The 21,348-nt window shown below is 35.9% G+C and overlaps 1 protein-coding gene across 3 annotated transcripts in view; it reads right to left on the bottom strand.

Moving 5' to 3' along the window:
* Window positions 1-21,348, bottom strand: part of TDRD5 (tudor domain containing 5) — a 93,625-nt gene that overhangs the window by 60,534 nt on the left and 11,743 nt on the right. For all 3 annotated transcript variants that reach the window (XM_036905920.2, XM_036905921.2, XM_036905922.2), the window contains exons 5-6: window positions 16,797-16,880; window positions 14,831-14,887 (exon numbers count right to left, since the gene is read on the bottom strand). In XM_036905920.2, the coding sequence (XP_036761815.2) occupies window positions 14,831-14,887; window positions 16,797-16,880 (141 nt within the window). The remainder of the gene's footprint in view (window positions 1-14,830; window positions 14,888-16,796; window positions 16,881-21,348) is intronic.

Raw genomic sequence — 21,348 nt, 5'->3', positions numbered from 1 at the left:
GCACAAGCCACTAGAGGTCGCTGTTCTCCCAGGAGAGGAGGGCCACAAACCAACAAGAAAGGAAGTCCTTCCAGCCGTCACTCGTCCCAGTTCTGCAGACTATTCCTATCACCATGAAAAGGCAAAGCTACAGGCAGACAAAGATCACAGAGACAACACCAGAGAAGGAGACAGACCTAACCAGTCTCCCTGAAAAAGAATTCAAAATAAGAATCATAAACATGCTGACAGAGATGCAGAGAAATACGCAAGAGAAATGGGATGAAGACCGGAAGGAGATCACAGATGCCAGAAAGGAGATCGCAGAAATGAAACAAACTCTGGAAGGGTTTATAAGCAGAATGGATAGAATGCAAGAGGCCATTAGTGGAATTGAAATCAGAGAACAGGAACGCATAGAAGCTGACATAGAGAGAGACAAAAGGATCTCCAGGAATGAAACAATATTAAGAGAACTGTGTGACCAATCCAAAAGGAACAATATCCGTATTATAGGGGTCCCAGAAGAAGAAGAGAGAGGAAAAGAGATGGAAAGTATCTTAGAAGAAATAATTGCTGAAAACTTCCCCACACTGGGGGAGGAAGTAATCGAACAGACCACGGAAATACACAGAACCCCCAACAGAAAGGATCCAAGAAGGGCAACACCAAGACACATAATAATTAAAATGGCAAAGATCAAGGACAAGGAAAGAGTGTTAAAGGCAGCTAGAGAGAAAAAGGTCACCTATAAAGGGAAACCCATCAGGCTAACGTCAGATTTCTCAACAGAAACCCTACAGGCCAGAAGAGAATGGCATGATATATTTAATACAATGAAACAGAAGGGCCTTGAACCAAGGATACTGTATCCAGCACGACTATCATTCAAATATGATGGTGGGATTAAACAATTCCCAGACAAACAAAAGCTGAGGGAATTTGCTTTCCACAAACCACCTCTACAGAACATCTTACAGGGACTGCTCTAGATGGGAGCACTCCTAGAAAGAGCACAGCACAAAACACCCAACATATGAAGAATCGAGGAGGAGGAACAAGAAGGGAGAGAAGAAAAGAATCTCCAGATAGTGTATATAACAGTTCAATAAGCGAGCTAAGTTAGGCAGTAAGATACTAAAGAGGCTAACCTTGAACCTTTGGTAACCACGAATTTAAAGCCTGCAATGGCAATAAGTACATATCTTTCAATAGTCACCCTAAATGTTAATGGGTTGAATGCACCAATCAAAAGACACAGAGTAACAGAATGGATAAAAAAGCAAGACCCATCTATATGCTGCTTACAAGAAACTCACCTCAAACCCAAAGACATGTACAGACTAAAAGTCAAGGGATGGAAAAACATATTTCAAGCAAACAACAGTGAGAAGAAAGCAGGGGTTGCAGTACTAATATCAGACAAAATAGACTTCAAAACAAAGAAAGTAACAAGAGATAAAGAAGGACACTACATAATGATAAAGGGCTCAGTCAAACAAGAGGATATAACCATTCTAAATATATATGCACCCAACACAGGAGCAGCAGCATATGTAAAACAAATACTAACAGAACTAAAGGGGGATATAGACTGCAATGCATTCATTCTAGGAGACTTCAACACACCACTCACCCCAAAGGACAGATCCACTGGGCAGAAAATAAGTAAGGACACGGAAGCACTGAACAACACAGTAGAGCAGATGGACCTAATAGACATCTATAGAACTCTACATCCAAAAGCAGCGGGATATACATTCTTCTCAAGTGCACATGGAACATTCTCCAGAATAGACCACATACTAGGCCACAAAAAGAGCCTCAGAAAATTCCAAAAGATTGAAATCCTACCAACCAACTTTTCAGACCACAAAGGCATAAAACTACAAATAAACTGTACAAAGAAAGCAAAGAGGCTCACAAACACATGGAGGCTTAACAACATGCTCCTAAATAATCAATGGATCAATGACCAAATCAAAATGGAGATCCAGCAATATGTGGAAACAAATGACAACAACAACACTAAGCCCCAACTTCTGTGGGACACAGCAAAAGCAGTCTTAAGAGGAAAGTATATAGCAATCCAAGCATATTTAAAAAAAGGAAGAGCAATCCCAAATGAATGGTCTAATGTCACAATTATCGAAATTGGAAAAAGAAGAACAGATGAGGCCTAAGGTCAGCAGAAGGAGGGACATAATAAAGATCAGAGAAGAAATAAATAAAATTGAGAAGAATAAAACAATAGCAAAAATCAATGAAACCAAGAGCTGGTTCTTCGAGAAAATAAACAAAATAGATAAGCCTCTAGCCAGACTTATTAAGAAGAAAAGAGAGTCAACACAAATCAACAGTATCAGAAACGAGAAAGGAAAAATCACGACGGACCCCACGGAAATGCAAAGAATTATTGGAGAATACTATGAAAACCTATATGCTAACAAGCTGGGAGACCTAGGAGAAATGGACAACTTCCTAGAAAAATATAACCTTCCAAGATTGACCCAGGAAGAAACAGAAAATCTAAACAGACCAATTACCAGCAATGAAATTGAAGCGGTAATCAAAAAACTACCAAAGAACAAAACCCCCGGGCCAGATGGATTTACCTCGGAATTTTATACAACATAAAGGGAAGACATAATACCCATTCTCCTTAAAGTTTTCCAAAAAATAGAGGAGGAGGGGATACTCCCAAACTCACTCTATGAAGCTAACATCACCCTAATACCAAAACCAGGCAAAGACCCCACCAAAAAAGAAAACTACAGACCAATATCCCTGATGAACGTAGATGCAAAAATACTCAACAAAATATTAGCAAACCGAATTCAAAAATACATCAAAAGGATCATACACCATGACCAAGTGGGATTCATCCCAGGGATGCAAGGATGGTACAACATTCGAAAGTCCATCAACATCATCTACCACATCAACAAAAAGAAAGACAAAAACCACATGATCATCTCCATAGAGGCTGAAAAAGCATTTGACAAAGTTCAACATCCATTCATGTTAAAAACTCTCAGCAAAATGGGAATAGAGGGCAAGTACCTCAACATAATAAAGGCCATCTATGATAAACCCACAGCCAACATTATATTGAACAGCGAGAAGCTGAAAGCATTTCCGCTGAGATCGGGAACTAGACAGGGATGCCCACTCTCTCCACTGTTATTTAACATAGTACTGGAGGTCCTAGCCACGGCAATCAGACAAAATAAAGAAATACAAGGAATCCAGATTGGTAAAGAAGAAGTTAAACTGTCACTATTTGCAGATGACATGATACTGTACATAAAAAACCCTAAAGACTCCACCCCAAAACTACTAGAACTGATATCGGAATACAGCAAAGTTGCAGGATACAAAATCAACACACAGAAATCTGTGGCTTTCCTATATACTAACAATGAACCAACAGAAAGAGAAATCAGGAAAACAACTCCATTCACAATTGCATCAAAAAAAAATAACATACCTAGGAATAAACCTAACCAAAGAAGTGAAAGACTTATACTCTGAAAACTACAAGTCACTCTTAAGAGAAATTAAAGGGGACACTAACAGATGGAAACTCATCCCATGCTCGTGGCTAGGAAGAATTAATATCGTTAAAATGGCCATCCTGCTCAAAGCAATATACAGATTTGATGCAATCCCTATGAAACTACCAGCAACATTCTTCAATGAACTGGAACAAATAATTCAAAAATTCATATGGAAACACCAAAGACCCCGAATAGCCAAAGCAATCCTGAGAAAGAAGAATAAAGTAGGGGGGATCTCACTCCCCAACTTCAAGCTCTACTATAAAGCCATAGTAATCAAGACAATTTGGTACTGGCACAAGAGCAGAGCCACAGACCAATGGAACAGACTAGAGAATCCAGACATTAACCCAGACATATATGGTCAATTAATATTTGATAAAGGAGCCATGGACATACAATGGTGAAATGACAGTCTCTTCAACAGGTGGTGCTGGCAAAACTGGACAGCTACATGTAGGAGAATGAAACTGGACCATTGTCTAACCCCATATACAAAAGTAAACTCAAAATGGATCAAAGACCTGAATGTAAGCCATGAAACCATTAAACTCTTGGAAGAAAACATAGGCGAAAACCTCTTAGACATAAACATGAGTGACCTCTTCTTGAACATATCTCCCCGGGCAAGGAAAACAACAGCAAAAATGAGTAAGTGGGACTATATTAAGCTGAAAAGCTTCTGTACAGCAAAAGACACCATCAATAGAACAAGAAGGATCCCTACAGTATGGGAGAATATATTTGAAAATGACACATCCGATAAAGGCTTGACGTCCAGAATATATAAGGAGCTCACACGCCTCAACAAACAAAAAACAAATAACCCAATTAAAAAATGGGCAGAGGAACTGAACAGACAGTTCTCCAAAAAAGAAATACAGATGGCCAACAGACACATGAAAAGATGCTCCACATCGCTAATTATCAGAGAAATGCAAATTAAAACTACAATGAGGTATCACCTCACACCAGTAAGGATGGCTGCCATCCAAAAGACAAACAACAACAAATGTTTGCGAGGCTGTGGAGAAAGGGGAACCCTCCTACACTGCTGGTGCGAATGTAAGTTAGTTCAACCATTGTGGAAAGCAGTATGGAGGTATATCAAAATGCTCAAAACAGACTTACCATTTGACCCAGGAATTGCACACCAAGGAATTTACCCTAAGAACGCAGCAATCAAGTTTGAGAAAGACAGATGCACCCCTATGTTTATTGCAGCACTCTTTACAATAGCCAAGAATTGGAAGCAACCTAAATGTCCATCAATAGATGAATGGATAAAGAAGCTGTGGTACATATACACAATGGAATACTACTCAGCCATAAGAAAAGGGCAAATCCAATCATTTGCAGCAACATGGATGGAGCTGGAGGGTATTATGCTCAGTGAAACAAGCCAAGCGGAGAAAGAGAAATACCAAATGATTTCACTTATCTGTGGAATATAAGAACAAAGGAAAAACTGAAGGAACAAAACAGCAGCAGAATCACAGAACTCAAGAATGGACTAACAGGTACCAAAGGGAAAGGGACTGGGGAGGATGGGTGGGTAGGGAGGGATAAGGGGGGGAGAAGTAGGTGGGTATTAAGATTAACATGCATGGGGGGGTAGGAGAAAAGGGAGGGCTGTACAACACAGAGAAGGCAAGTAGTGATTCTACAACATTTTGCTATGCTGATGGACAGTGACTGTAAAGGGGTTTATAGGGGAGACCCGGTATAGGGGAGAGCCTAGTAAACATAATATTCGTCATGTAAGTGTAGATTAGTGATACCAAAAACAAAGCAAAAAAAAAAAAAAGGGCAGTTCCTGTGTGGTAACCTCCAACGAGTTCTACACAAGGGTATAAAGGGCATATAAAAGTGTAGGCAAAGGGTCTGTTTGTGTTTATACAGAGGAGCAAAGCCTAATTGGGCTACCCCGAAAATGAACTAAGATACGATATGAAAAAGAACTTCCAACATCTGCACTCTCTGGAAGACTCATGCCAGAAGATGATCATCAAAAAACCCCAACAAAGATCCACGCACTGCTACAGCTGTAGATGCACTCATCCCACCAGTTCCTGGACTTGCCATGGGAATGAGGAAGGAGATATCTAAGCTGGCCTGTGCATACAGTAAAACAACAAATTTGACTGGATCTATACTGTTGGAACTCAACCAAGTATTTGGAGAAGTGCAAATTGTAGCGCTCCAAACTCTTACAACTACAGACTATTTACTGTTAAAAGAACATATGGCATGTGAACAGTCCCCAGGAATGGGTTGTTTTAATTTGTCTGATTTCTCTCAGACTGTTCAAGTTCAGTTGGACAATATCCACCGTATCATAGATTAGTTTTCACAAATGCCTAAGGTGCCTTAATGGTTTTCTTGGTTTCACTGGAGATGGCTGGTAATTACAGATATGTTTTGGTTATGTAACTATACTCCTATTATGTTAATGTGTGTGCGCAATTTAAGTAGTAGCTTAAAACCTATATATGCTGAAGTTACTCTACAAGAAGATATGTCAAAGAAATAATCAATCTTCCCATGTTTTCTTCCGCCTGCTACTTCTATAGCTTTTCTTCTTCCTTCCTAATTACAACCCTTAAATAGAATTCGTGCCTCATATCAAATTTACCGAGTATCATAACTCCTCCAAGTGGTAAAGATACCTCAAGACAAATGCTGGGCATAGAAGCCACAGGGCATAAATATGCAAAGAAGTAAAAAGCTAACCTTTTCAAACAGTAAGGCTTCCCTCTCACTTACCAACTTCACATTTCCCTGTATGGCCCCAGAAGATGACTGGTTAGCCAGAGACGGGTAAGATTCCTCAAGGGAGGAACAACCTAAGACAGGCACAGTCACAGGGGGGCCATCAGGTGAGAAATTGGGGATCAACAGAGGTGAGGCTTAGAACCTCACCCCCCCTGTTCTGAGAGAAATCTTCTGCATACGTGGATGTTTTATTGCCCTGGTCTAGCTTGGATTAACACATAGGCTACAGGCACACACCTGATCATCTACATTTGCTCTCTTACAACACTAAACTATGTTTTCTACCTTTATCTTGTATCTACCTACCACTTCAGCATTTTATTAAAAATAATAATAATAAAGAGAGAAATGTGGTATCCACATATAAATCAAGTATAAAAACCAAATGAGTATTCATATTTGAACTAACTGTTTAGAGTTCATAATGCATGAGCAAAACCGAAAGTTTCTGTGATGACTGCCCTTGTACTGTTCACTATGTAACTCATTCATTATGTAAGAATTTGTTCTACATGTAAGAACTTGTTTGTTATGCCTCAGAAGATTGGAGACTGACGAAAATTAGGCTTGGGGTGGATTAATGATTGTGCATTGAGCATTGACTCCCCTATACAGAATTTTATTGTCGTTAACAACCATTTGATCAATAAATATGAGAGATGCCCTCACAAAAAAAAAAAAAAAAAAGGACAGACTTCCAATGGTAAAATAAATAACCGGGATGTAATGTATAGCATAAGGAATATAGTCAAGATATTGTAACAGCTTGGTAGGGTGATAGCTGGAACCTAGAATTATGTATATAAATGTTCTACCACTGTGTTGTACACTTGAAACTAATGTAATGTAATACTGTGCGTCAACTACCCTTCAATAAAAAATAATTATTTTAAAAAATAAATAAATAAATAAATAAAATAAAATATCTTGGAATAAACCTAACCAAGGAAGTGAAAAACTTATACAGTGAAATGCATAAAACTTATGTTTACCATTCAGTTAGCTCTGATAGATGCAAAAACAGAAAACATCCTACAGTATATACTCTTCTGTGTGAAGCTTCATTCAAGCAGCAAGTGTTTCTCAGATTCATCCACATAGGTTCATGTATCAGTTTATTTCTTTTTTAATGCTGAATAGTATTTTAGTATTTCTTTTTTAATGCTGAATAGTATTTTCTTGTAAGAATATACCACAATTTCTTTATTCATTATCCTATTAATGAATAAGTTCTGGCTATTAAATATAAAGTTGTTATATTATCGTTCAAGTCTTGTATGCAAACATAGGTTTTGATTTCTCTTAGATAAATATCTGAGAGCATTAATTCTAGGTCAAAGGGTAAATATGTATTTATTTTGTAAGAAACTGTTGGAACACTTTCCAAATTACTTGCACCATTTTATACTTGCACCAAAAATGTATGAGCATACAATCATTTGTGATTAATAACTCATATCTGCATTTATGGTGTCTGTTCAAATCTTTCTGCCATTTTTTTGGTGGAATTATTTGGCTTTCTGTAATGACTCTATAGAAGGATATTTATGTATTCTGGATTTAAGTCATTTTTTAGAGGTATGATTGTAAATTTCTTCCCAGTCTGTGGTCTGCTTATTAATTTTTAAATGGAGTCTGCTAAAGAGAATGCTCATATAGTCTCATGATCAATTTTCCTTTAAATTGATTATTGTTTTCCATGTCTTAAGAACCTTACCTATCCCCAGATTATGAATATGTTTTCTTCTAGAAGCTTTAATTTTTATTTTTTCATTTAGGTCTATTATATATCTAAATTACATTTTGCACTTGGTGTGAGGTTGGGGTTGAGGTTCAATTTTTTTCCTGTATGAATACTCAGTTGTTCCAGCATCATTTGTTAAAAAGATTTTCCCATCCCCGCTGAAATCCTTTGGCACGTCTGTCAGAAGTCAGTAGAGTGCATAAGAGTGGATTTCCTCATGCGCTGTCACATATGACAAATGATGGATTTGCCAATATTTACAAATCTCTTGCAAGAATTATAATGGGAATGTACTGATTAATAACAATATTGAGTCTTCTCACCCATGAATGTGTTATAGCTCTCAATGTACATAAGTCTCTCTCACTTCTTTTTCAGTGTAGATGCCTTATATCTTTTGTTAAAATTATTTTCAAGTAATTTGACACTATTGCAAATACAATTTAAAATTTTTCATTTTTAAATTGTTTGCTCCCTTTATATGGAAATACAAGTTTTTTATAGTAACCTTATCTTTGGCCTTAATTCACTTATTCTAGTAGCTTTTTCACAAACTCTTAGTATAGTCTACATAGAGAATCATGTTTTCTGCAAATAGTTTTTCTTCAATTTGTGCCTTTTAAGGAATTCATTTCATCTCAGTTGTCAAATGACAGGCCAGTTATTTACAATATCCCCTTACATGTGCTTTTAGCATCTGTAGGATCTATAATAATAGAATCTCTTTCTTTCTTGCTACTGGTATTTTATGTCCTCCTTTCTTCATTTCATTAGCCAGTAGGTTATCAATTTTCGTTATCTTTCAGAGAATCAATATTTGGCTTTGTTCATTCTTTCTTGTTGCAATTAATTGATTTCTATTCTTAGCTTATTTCCTTCCTCCTGCTCAAGTTTACTTTGTTCCTCCTTTTCTAGCTTTCTTAAGGTAAATCCCGTGTCAATGATCTTATACCCTTCTTTTCTAATTTAGGCATTTTAAAGCTTTAATTGCACTGCACAAATTTGGATATGTTCTATTTTCATTATCATTCAGTTGGAAATACTTTCAAATTTCCTTATAATTTCTTCTCTACTAAGTTGTTTGGAAGAGTATTGTTTAATTTCCAAATTAGTGGATGGTTAATACTTAAGTAATCTGTTACACTGATTTATAATTTAACTCCATCTTAATACAGAGAACTAAGATTTCAATATTTTGAAATTTGTTGAGACAGTCTACAGCTATCTATATGGCCTATTTTGGCAGTATCCCATATGCATTTGAATAGAATGTGCATTCTGCCATTTTTGGGTATAGCTTTCTATAAAAGTCAAACAGAACAAGATAGTATATAGAGCATGGTTCAGATTTTGTATGTCTGTATTCATTTTTTTGGACTATTCTATCAACTGCTGGAAAAAAAGAAAAAAACTATATATTTGAGGAATTTATTCATAATGAGTTCTACCAATTTTTAGGTCACTTATTTTAAAGCATTATTAGGTGGATACACATTTGACTGTTGTGTCTTCCTAAAGAATTGACCCTTTATCCTTATGAAATGTCCCTCTATCTCTGATAATACTCTTTGCCTTGAAGTCCGCTTTATCTTTTTATTTTTAGCCACTCAGTTTTTATGTTTACTCTATGTACAATATATCTTTTTCATCTTCTACTTTAAACCAATCTGTGTCTTTATAGTGTGATTTTGATTCTTGTGGACAGCAGGTTGCTGCATTCTTGCTGTTTCATCCTGTCTCATGTCATTAATTTACATTAGCTCATTTTCATTTCTGAAATTACTAATACAATTGAATTTACAGATATCATTTTGCTAATTAACTTCCATTGATCCCATCTGTATTTTGCTACTCTCAAGTTTTATTCCTTTGTTGTCTTTCAAGCAAGACAGCTGCCAGTAAAACCCTATCTTCCTTTGGGTTTACTAAGCATTTTTATACAATTTCGTTTTAATTTATCTACTGGGTTTATAACTGTATTTTTAAGTTAAGTCTATACATCCTTAACTTTTCAGTTTTACTGTACTACCTTGCATAAAGTATTAAGAACTTTGCAATCTATAATTCCCTGTACTGCCCCTCCACCCATCATGTTATGGCTTTCTACTGACCTCTTTTGAAGTTCACTAATACTTTTATCTGCCATTTCCAATTTGTTGTTAAGATATTGAAGTGGATAGTGGATTTTTTGTTTCATGCTATTTCATTTTCAGTTTTAGAAAATGATTTGATTTTTATAGATTTTATCTGTACATTCAATATGAAGACATATTCCCTTATATACTTTAATGTGGTCTTAAAGGGTTTCCTTTAAAACCCTTTTTGCTAACATCAACATATGCATCATCTCAGGATCATCTTCATTGATTGCTTTTTCTCTTCACCAAGGTCGGTCACATTTTCTTCTCTCAACATAGCTAGTAATTTTGGTTTGTATCCTGGACATCGTGGCAGATGTGTTGTAGAGCCTCTGGAATGTTTTACGCTCCACTTAGGAGTATTGCTTTTGCTTTTTTTTAGCAGGGAGTTAATTTGGCAGAACTTAAACTCAAACTCTGCCTCCCATTTGGGGGAAACAGCTGAAACACCTTCAGTTCTTTTAGCTTTACCATGCTGCTCTGAGCCTGACTGTGCAGACCAAGAGTTAGCCAGAGATTAGAGCGAAATTTATGTGTAGCATCTGGGGCTCCCTCTCTGCAGCTCTCTCCATCTTAAGATTTGTTCTTATTTTTCAGCTGCTTAGGGAGCAACAAACTGTATCCTCTGGTTCCTTACACTGGGAAAATCCTCATTTTTACCCATTTCCCCAGTTCCAAGTATGGGATGGGGCCTGCCACCAAGCCAAAACTCAGGCAAATCAAGGACGTGCCATTCACTCCTCTGGATGCTGACTCCTGCCCAACTTCTGCCTGCTTTTGGACAATTTCTAGTACCTTCAAAGAGTGGTTTTTTAAATATTTTGTCCAGAATTTATAATAGTTACCTTTAGGATTATTCCAATATAAGCTACTCAGGCATAATATCATCTTAATTTATTTACATACCTGGGGTTCTCACTAGATTTCAAAAACCTCTTATAGACAGCCTTTCGTGTCTGGATCCCCAGTGTCTCCATTTCCTTTTGATTTTTGAGAAAGGAACATTTTTTTTTTGGTATCATTAATGTACAGTTACATGAGCAACATTATGGTTACTAGACTCCCCCCATTATCAAGTACCCCCCACATACCCCATTACAGTCACTGTCAATCAGTGTAGTAAGATGCTATAGAATCACTACTTGACTCCTCTGTGCTGTACTGCCTTCCCTGTGCCTGCCCCCTACATTATGTGTGCTAATCTTAATGCCCCTTTACCCCCTTATCCCTCCCTTCTGACCCATCCTCCCCAGTCCCTTTCCCTTTGGTAACTGTTAGTCCATTCTTGGGTTCTGTGAATCTGCTGCTGTTTTGTTCCTTCAGTTTTTTGTTCTTATATTCCACAGATGAGTGAAATCATTTGGTACTTGTCTTTCTCTGCCTGGCTTATTTCACTGAGCATAATACCCTCTAGCTCCATCCATGTTGTTGCAAATGGTAGGATTTGTTTTCTTCTTATGGCTGAATAATATTCCATTGTGTATATGTACCACTTCTTCTTTATCCCTTCATCTACTGATGGACACTTAGGTTGCTTCCATCTTGGCTATTGTAAATAGTGCTTCGATAAACATAGGGGTGCATCTGTCTTTTTCAAACTGGGATCCTGCATTCTTAGGGTAAATTCCTAGGAGTGGAATTCCTGGATCAAATGGTATTTCTATTTTTAGTTTTTTGAGGAACCTCTATACTGCTTTCCACAATGGTTGAACTAATTTACATTCCCACCAGCAGTGTAGGAGGGTTCCCCTGAGAAAGGAACATTTTGAAAGAATTGTACCTTTGGTTTTTCTTAAGGCATTATCTGTTGTATTTTTTTGCTCTTCTAGTCTTTGTAGTTAAGTTTCTTTCTATTTTTCCCTAAATAATGTCACCTTATTTCCAAATTGATGTTAAGATTTATGTTGTTCTTTCATGTTTATATCACTTTAATATATTTTTAAACAGCAGGCTTCAGTATCTATATTAAAGGCACATGTTTGACATGCTTTGTCTTTAGATATGTTATTCTGCTCCTTATTCTTTTTTCTTAACACAATGAAGAGATTTGACTCTGATCCTCTTCTGTTGCACATTTTATGTGAAATTTGTTTTCCTAATCCATAGAACATCATTCTGTATTGCTTTTCTGCTTCAGAGAGCAACACATTTCTTACAGAAAAAAAGATACATGGTAGGTTGTTTTTAAAATTTCCTCTTTTCCTTGAATCCTACTTATACCTGGATCCCTCTTTTTCTATTGTCCTATCTGTTCAATTTCTCCTTAGTGTCTGGTCCTGTCCGGAAGGGAGCTCTGGCCAATCCGTTTCAAGAATTCAGAAGGCCTATAGTGCTTCAGTCCCATTTATGCCTTAGCACAAAACACTCTCTATTAGACATGTGTGCCTTACACTGTCTGCTATTAGATACGTCAAAATATCATCCAGTTTCAGCTGCTGTTTTCAAAATGACTTGCTGTGTACTTTAGTAACTACCTGACAGTTCTTTTGTGGTTCTTTTGTGTTTCGCACTGTTTTCTCCTGGCATAGACACTGATATGAAGATTATGTGGCTACTGGTGATTACTCCCCACACAACTGTTCATGGAAACTATATTACCCAAATTTGTTGTAAACATTGTGGATTCTGGTTTTGCTTTCTCTGTCTTTATGTGGAGCTTCAAGAAGATCCAACAACTATGATGCTGTACTGTCTTCCCTTCAGTTAGCAATTTATAAGGGATTTTGAAAGAATGGCAGATGACTGGCCAGGTACTTCAAGAGAGTGAATCATACAGGTAGCTTTTTCTTAATATCATGTTGGATAAAGGGTTAGGGGTGTGTTTCTGTTAAGTTAGAATAAAAGCTAAATTAAATATATACTTATGACATATTTCTAATCATAAAGTTGAATTTCTGCCTATGATTGTTTACTAAGAAGAGCAAAGAGCTTCCCTGTAACATTAAAAGGGTGTTTTACTTTTCCCAAGATTGTTGACTTGTAACCATAACATCATGACTTTTTGCCCTGACTGACTTTATTTTTTATTTATCTTTTTATTAATGTATCATTGATATACAATCTTATGATGGTTTCACATCAACAAAACTATGGTTTCAACATTCACCCAAATTATCAAATCCTCAGCCCCTCTATTGCAGTTACTGTCTATCAGCATAGTAAGGTAACCTTAACATCATGAATTTTTGTTACAAGAAGTTACATTTGCTAAAATGATTGTGGCAGAAAACTGTTCACTGAGTTGTGAATCTGGCACAAGAGGCTGATTTTACCCATAAGTTTTATAATAATTAAGTCATTCTACTACTCACAGACTTTATTCTGTAATTTTATTATTAGATAAGTGACTTTACTAGTTAATCCAAAACCAGCAAACTCCTTTGTTTTAGCTTTCTCCCACAGGCCTATGTGAAATGAACTCTGTGGCTTTAAAAAATTAATTTCTTTAAAACAATGTGAATTTTAAGTTTTCTCCATCACTATCAGGAATGATGTGTAGTTTTCCTACTTACGTTTTCTTCTTTTTCTCCTACTATGAGTCAACATTTATAAAACAGTTATTATGTGGCAGGCACTGTTATAAGTACTTTAATTTTAAGTCATTTAAACTTCACAAAAGTTTTAAGTAGGTAATATTATCCTGGCTTCACATATCAACTATAAAATAGCACACAGAGGTGATTTATCTTAACCATTATGTTACAGCATTGCAAATATCCATGTTTATATCTCCAAATATATAATAGTTCTCATGGCATAGTAGTTAAGAGGTAGGTTTCTGAAGGTAGGCTGCCTAGGGTTCAAATCCTCATTACCCATTACAGGCTGACTCTTCAGCAAATTACTTCTCTGTGCCTCAGTTGTTCTGACACATCAAATGAATTACTATATGAAAAGCATTCAGAACAGAGGCTGGCACACAGCTAATACACATCTTACCATTTTTGAAAATTGGATAGATGGCAGTATCTGAATTATTCTTCTTGCAACTTGATTTTTGTTCACTAAACATGACTGTTCCAAAAATGATCCATGCTGCAGAACAAATCTAGCTCATTTATTTTGTCTATTACATATTATTCCATTGTATAAATGTCAATCTCAATTTATCTATTCTCCTACTGATGACCATTTAATTTGTTTCCAGTTTTTTACTACACTGTAATGTACATACGTCTTATGTATGTCTTCATGTGCACATGTATAAGAGTTTCTTTAAAGTGCATACGTAGAAGTGCAACTGGTGGGTCACTGGGGATGCATATCTTCAACTTTAGTTGATACTGCCAAAATGTTCTCCAAAGAGGTTTTGTTCCACAAGCAGTGCATGACACATTCTGTTTCTCCACATCCCTACTGACACTTGGTATTATCAGACAGTAAAAATAAATTAACTTTTACTCTAATAATTTTATAACAATAAGTAGTAAAAAATACCTTCCTATGCATAATCAAGTATTTACTAAGGACAATATTCTTAACTATTTTAGGAAAGAAAAGGACACCAAAATGCAAGATAAGATGTTTAAGTTCCAGGGCACAGACTTAGAGGACCCAAGGAGTAGCAACAAAATTTCTGTCATGAGAAACATAAGCCACAGAAAACCATGGTTGGTGAAAAAGGAAACACTCACCTCAAACTGCCCAAGAAGTTTAGAAATAAGCAAACCCTCAGGAAACTTGGATACAACCTAATAAATAGAAAATGAAGTACATTAAAGTTACCACTGAATGCTGGATGACAAAATGTCAAAATAAAACAGTATAAACTTAAATAGTAACAAAAGCAAAAATAACATTGTTGAATGAAAGAATTAAAGTCATACCATTTTTTAAAATCAGTTTTAAGTTTGAAAAAGGTTATAGCGACACAGAAAAACAGTGACTTCCAACATTTCTGGAGTTGAGAAATCATGCTTGTGCAATACTGCAATGCCACATCTCTCCAAAAATTCCTAGAGTTCTTTAGCTCAGCTAACATATTTAGCTATTAGCTCACATAAAATAAATATTCTACAGCATAATTTCAAGCATTTTAATGGTAGAAAAGAAATATAATGGATACTATAGAAAACTTTGGAAAATATAGTTAAGCAGAGAAAATACCCATAATACAAGCCAGTGTTGCCATGTGCATATAGAAATAACTATATTTAGTATTAAAAATAACATCATTGTTTCTATAACCAATTGTTTAGTATCACACCACTGACATTTTTTCTACGTCAGTAACTGTGGATCAACATGTTTACTGGCTATTGAGTTTTCAAATTATTCAATATACTCAAATTTATTTACTCAATCCTTTGTTTACAGCTATTTCCTACTTTCCATCAGCACAAATACTACAATGTTTACCCTCATACTTGCATCTTACACACTTGTACAATTATTTTTTAAGATAAATTCCTAAAAGTAGACTTACTCTACCCAATAAAATATAAAAAACTTTTCCTAGATTTTTCCAGGTATTATGTTTTGTTACAAACTCTAATTCAACCTTCAGAAAAATATAAAGTAAAACTTATTTCAAAATCCTGTGACCCAGAAAGTTGCTGCATCTCAGAAACATCCTTCCAGAAACTTCTTTATGCACACACATTATTCATGATTTTACATGAAAGGACAATATTAAGCATGACATTTTCTAAAACCTGTTTTTAAAGTCCATCAATATGTCAATGAGATACTTCCATGTAAATTAATTATTTCCATCTTAATTAATGAAGATATACATAAACCTTTTTATGAGCCACATGATTTTCTCTAGTTTGGGTGGGTAATTTAACCAATCCTGTATCAATGAACGCTTAATTTTTCTCTAATTTTTGTTACTATAAAAAAAATCATAGTGAACATCCTTAAATAAGTAATTGGTGGACACTTGGCCAAATTAATAAGGAGAAATGATAAGTTAAGCCAAGGACATGAAGAGGTAAGCCACCTAAGAAATACAAATGGCTACGAAGTGTATGAAAAGATGCTCAATGTAAAAATCAAGAGGTATAAATTAAAACATGATGGCATAGCAACATTTCACTGTCAGTAGAAGTAGATTTGTTCATACTCTTTTAGAAGGCAATTTAGCAATACTTACCAAACTTAAAATATTCACTACCTTTGGTAATTCTACCTCTAGATAAATGCTGAAGGACATTAATATTTTTAATAGCCAAGGCTAGAAATAACCCAAATGTTAATCAATCACAGATCTCATGAAAGGACAATATTAAAACAAATGAAATATGGTACGTCAACACAATAGGATACCATGCACTATTTAGAATAATAATGGACATACACATGTATATATATGTATAACAATGACTTATTGGAGTTAGGGAAGAAAAAAGGGAAAAGAACATTTATGGAGGAATGTATATTTTCTAAATAATTTAGAGAACATTAAAGATGTTTAGGAGAGCGCAATTTACTTTTTCTTCTGATCTTGAAAGAACTACTCCATTTGCAGTTTATTTGAAAAGATTAGGTATAAACATAAAACTAATAAATACTTACAGACAAATTAGACTTAACCACTAATAACATCTAAATGTATAATCAATTCTTACCCATTTCCCAAGTACAGAAAATACTTACATATCTTATCTTATGTTTTAGCTCTGAATTGATAGTACCTCCAGGTCCAATTTGTGCAATAACTGATTTGAATGTGTTCTCCAGCTATGAAAAAAGAAAAAAATTAGTCCAAATTACAGTCCCTTACAAAAAAAATAAGTAAATCTGAGCAATATGTAAAGGAAACATCTATCAAATGAAATATACTTCAATCAAATGAATAAAATATTGTTTTAAGAGGGATTGTAACATTTCACACCATACAAAATATGGGTAAATGTAGTAACCACATTGTTTTTTCATGTGAAACCTTCCTCAGAGTGTATATCAATAACACCTTGATAAAAAAAAATTTTTAAGTACACATTCCTTTGATGCAGTGATTGCTCTTCTAGAAATGTAGCCTATATTTAATTAATATATTAAATGTATTAATGTGGATTAATGGAGATATTTACAAATTTGAGAAAGATTTTCATAAGGTTGTTTTTAATAGCAAAAACTAAAAACAACCAAGTTAAATAAATTACAGCACATACATTCTGCCACTAAAAATTGTTACATTACAATATTTAACAATGTGGGATGTTCACAATTCATAATTATGACTTAAAAAAAGGTTACACACTTCAAACAGCCTGATTCTAAATTTTTTATTTTTTAAAGAAAAAGTCAACTTTTCTGGGTGATAAAAGTATAGGTGCTTTTTATTTTCTGTGCTTTTCTGTATTTCAATTTTCTGCAAGCCATCTGTATTATTTTTGTGGTTAAGAAAAAGGTTTAAAAAGCATAGAAACCTGGATGGTACTTAGAAACACAAGGGTAGAAGCACTTGGGAAAGAAGATCCATGCAGTTAAAGTAGAAAGGAACAGAAGTTGCATCTTAGAGGAATATGCCATAGATCTATAGGTTATATGGTAAGACACTTACACATTTCTGATAAAGATCACAAAACAGGCACACAATTGCAGAAGCAATGCTTTTATCTGCTTAAATATTTGCTACGTATCTCATTTGACAAAAAGCTAGGCAGTATGAAATTTGATTTGCCACACTAAAAATTTCACCTGAATTCACAGAAAAATAGGTAGGAAACAACCACTCAAGGTTGGCCAGAGAATGCAACTCCCAAAAAACTACATTAATGAGCCCACTGACTCCTGACAGTAATTGCTTAATATATCCAGCTGTTTGTTAAGAATACTCAAAGAAGACAGCTGAGCCAGGTCATCAAAAGAAATAAAAAAGCTTCTTTTCTTATATGTAATACCAAGCACAGCACCTAATTCATGTAAAAACTATCAATTGTTTGGGTGCAAATTAAAAATCAGGTGCAAAGAAGACCCAGCCCTGATTTTTAACTCATTTAACACCAGATCTTCTTTTATAAGTCCAGGTTTACCTACTTTAAACGTCATGCTGAATGTTACAATAAAACATTTTAATGTGTAATACAAGAGGTAGGATGGGCTACTCAGATGGTATTAAGGCTACAGAACCTAGAAATGCCAGATCCTTGACCCAACACTCCTACAAGCAGTGACCTATTAATGGAAAGCAAAGTAACACCGTTCCTAGCTATGGTCTAAGACTATATTCTGAAGCAGAGAATTCTGATGAGCTGGGCTGGACAGAGTACCTGAGGCTTCATTCACTAGAAAATATAGCTAATCCATACTCACTCATTCACATTTTCATTCCTCAGCTAAACATCCTCTCAAGAGGTCAAAATAAAGGAAATTAAATAGAATGTGGCAAAGAGATTATTCATGTCTTGCCAAATAGACTTCACATCTTTCTAATCCTTTGCTTTGTGAAACAAATGATGGCGACCGGCAAAGGTAGGATACTAACGCCAAGCCTGAGTATTCCTCTTACAGGTGGAAAGCAAAGACACCTAGTTCTCATCTCACAAAGGTGAAACAGATTTTTTCTTTTTAATAACATGTTTTTCTTTTAACTAAATAATGTTATGTTCACTATGGAAAAACATAAATACAGATGATCAAAAAGAAAGTAAGTCTGTAAATGCCCAATTTAAATAGTTATATATGTGTCTTTTTTCTATGCTTTTAAGGAAAAATATACACTTGAAGGGTTTTGAGGGAACATCTAGCAAACTGATTTATAATTTTTAAGAAATGAAAATTATACTTTTTATAAATAGGATTACATAGGCTTCAATAATTATGTTGAGTCTGCCCTGTTAGGAAATTAAAATATTCAGGTTAGGAAGTAGAGCCTACTCCTTAGAACAAGACTTAAATAGTTCTGATGGAAAAATCTTCAACTGGAAGTGAGATGTGGGTATTAGGTTGCATCTATGTGGCATTTTTGTAATAGCAAAACATAGGATAAAACTCAAAGGAAAATAAATATTGTAAGGATGCACTGCATATTGCTCACTCTTCTCCTTGGAGCCACCGCAGGAGCAAAGGTTCTAAATTTTGCATTTGTTATTGTCTGGCTCTGAGAATTAAAGGCAGAGTCTTCCCACTCAATTCTATAGAGTTTAAAGTCTCTGAGGAAAGAAATATGCACTATAATATTTTTTCTGGAATTTCTAATCAGTACAATAAATTTAGAAAATAGAAACTTAAACATTGGAAAAAATAAAGCAAACAATACTTATAAACATTACCATGGTTTCTTTGGAAAACCTATAAGAAAGCTATTAAAACAAGTTTAGTAAGGTGGCAAGGTTCAAAGTAATATCTTAAAAAATCAATTTCTTTCCTCATAAACCATGGCAGTTATAATCCCATTCTCAAAAGCAAGAAAATATCACACTGTACATTTACAAGAAATGTGCCAAATGTGGATGAAGAAAACTAAATACATATGCACTGAAGAGCCTAAGATAATACTGAACTATTTACAGCCGCAACATGATATTGGATGAATACATTTAATGTAATGTGTGAAGTCTTCAGACTGTTTAAAACTTATTAAGAGAAACCTCACTGAAATTTTAGAACTTACCAAAATGATTCTAAACTTCCAGAAAAAACTGTATTAGAACAGAAAAAAGTCGGAAAAGAAGCTAATTAGGAGAGACTTATCTTACCAAACATTAAGGTGAATTTAGAAGTACAAAATTAAAACAGTGTAGAACTGGCCACAGAAATACACATACCCAAAAAGTTTTAATCTAGCTGGATTATAATTTAAGTCTCCTTTCTCAACATAAATAAAGAGAAGTCTATTTTAAAACTTGAAGGAGGAAAGAGCTTTGTAGGCATGAAATCAGAGGAAGGAATCATAGTGTAAAAGACAAACACTAATAGCTTTGATGATTCTAACTTGTGAATTTCTGTGTAAAAAAAAAGGAAAAAGGGACAGAGCCAAGATGGTGGTGTGAGTAGAGCAGTGGAAATCTCCTCCCAAAACCATATATATTTTTGAAAATTCAACAAACACAACTATCCCTAAAAGAGAGAACAGAAGATACAGGACAACAGCCAGGCTAAATCTACACCTGCGAGAACCCAGCGCCTCACGAAGCGGGTAAGATATAAGCCACAGCTCAGCAGGACCCGAGCACCCCCCCACCCCAGCTCCCCAGTGGGAGGAGAGGAGTCAGAGCGGGGAGGGAGAGGGAACCCAGGACTGCTAAACACCCAGCCCTAGCCATCTGCACCAGAGCACAGACACACAGTGCATGGTGTGCTGAATACTAGGGAAACGGGACTGTAAAACTTGCGAGCGGGTCCCCACAGCAGGCGCCCCTGGGACAAAGAAAAGCAAGTGCTTTTTGAAAGTCTTAAAGGAACAGGCACCCCACAGCTGGACGGAAGCGTCCCAGGACACTTGGCCCAGCAGCTGGGATTCCCGGGGAACTCCAGGCACCCTAACCCCCTGGGCAGCAGCGCAGCTCTGAGGCCCCTCACGGCAATACATAGCCTCCCACCAATTCCCCTCCAACGTGGCTCCGCCATAGCGGAGCAGCGGCCTGAGGCTGGCCATGCCCACAGCAGCAGGGCAGAGATTCTTTCACTGCGGCCAGGCAAGAATCAGAGATCCTGTCTGCACGCAGCTGCCCAGCACAAGCCACTAGGGGTCGTTGTTCTCTCAGGAGGAAGGCCACAAAATAGCAAGAACGGACATTCTCACAGCCAACACATGCGTCAGCTCCCCACAACTACCTTTATCACCATGAAAAAGCAGAAGAATTTGATTCAGACCAAAATCACAGAGACAACCTCTGAGAAGGAGCTTGGAGAGATAGACCTAACTAATCTTCCTAAAAAAGAATTCAAAATAAAGGTCATAACCATGCTGATGGAGATGCAGAGAAAAATACAAGAGCTAACGGACAAAGAAGAGAGGGAGAATACAGAAATAAAACAATCTATGGAAGGACTTAAAAGAAGAATGGATGAGATGCAAGAGGCCATTGATGGAATAGAAAGCAGAGAACAAGAACGCATAGTAGCTGACGCAGAGAGAGATAAAGGATCTCCAGGAATGAAACAATATTAATAGAAATGTGTGACCAATCGAAAAGGAACAATAATATCCGCATTATAGGGGAACAAGAAGAAGAAGAGAGAGAAAAAGGGATAGAAAGTG

Source organism: Manis pentadactyla, chromosome 9 (genome assembly GCF_030020395.1).
Source record: "Manis pentadactyla isolate mManPen7 chromosome 9, mManPen7.hap1, whole genome shotgun sequence".
Classification (NCBI taxonomy): Eukaryota; Metazoa; Chordata; class Mammalia; order Pholidota; family Manidae; genus Manis; species Manis pentadactyla.
Note: the sequence above shows the minus strand (reverse complement) of the source record. Positions and strands in the feature narration are given on the sequence as shown.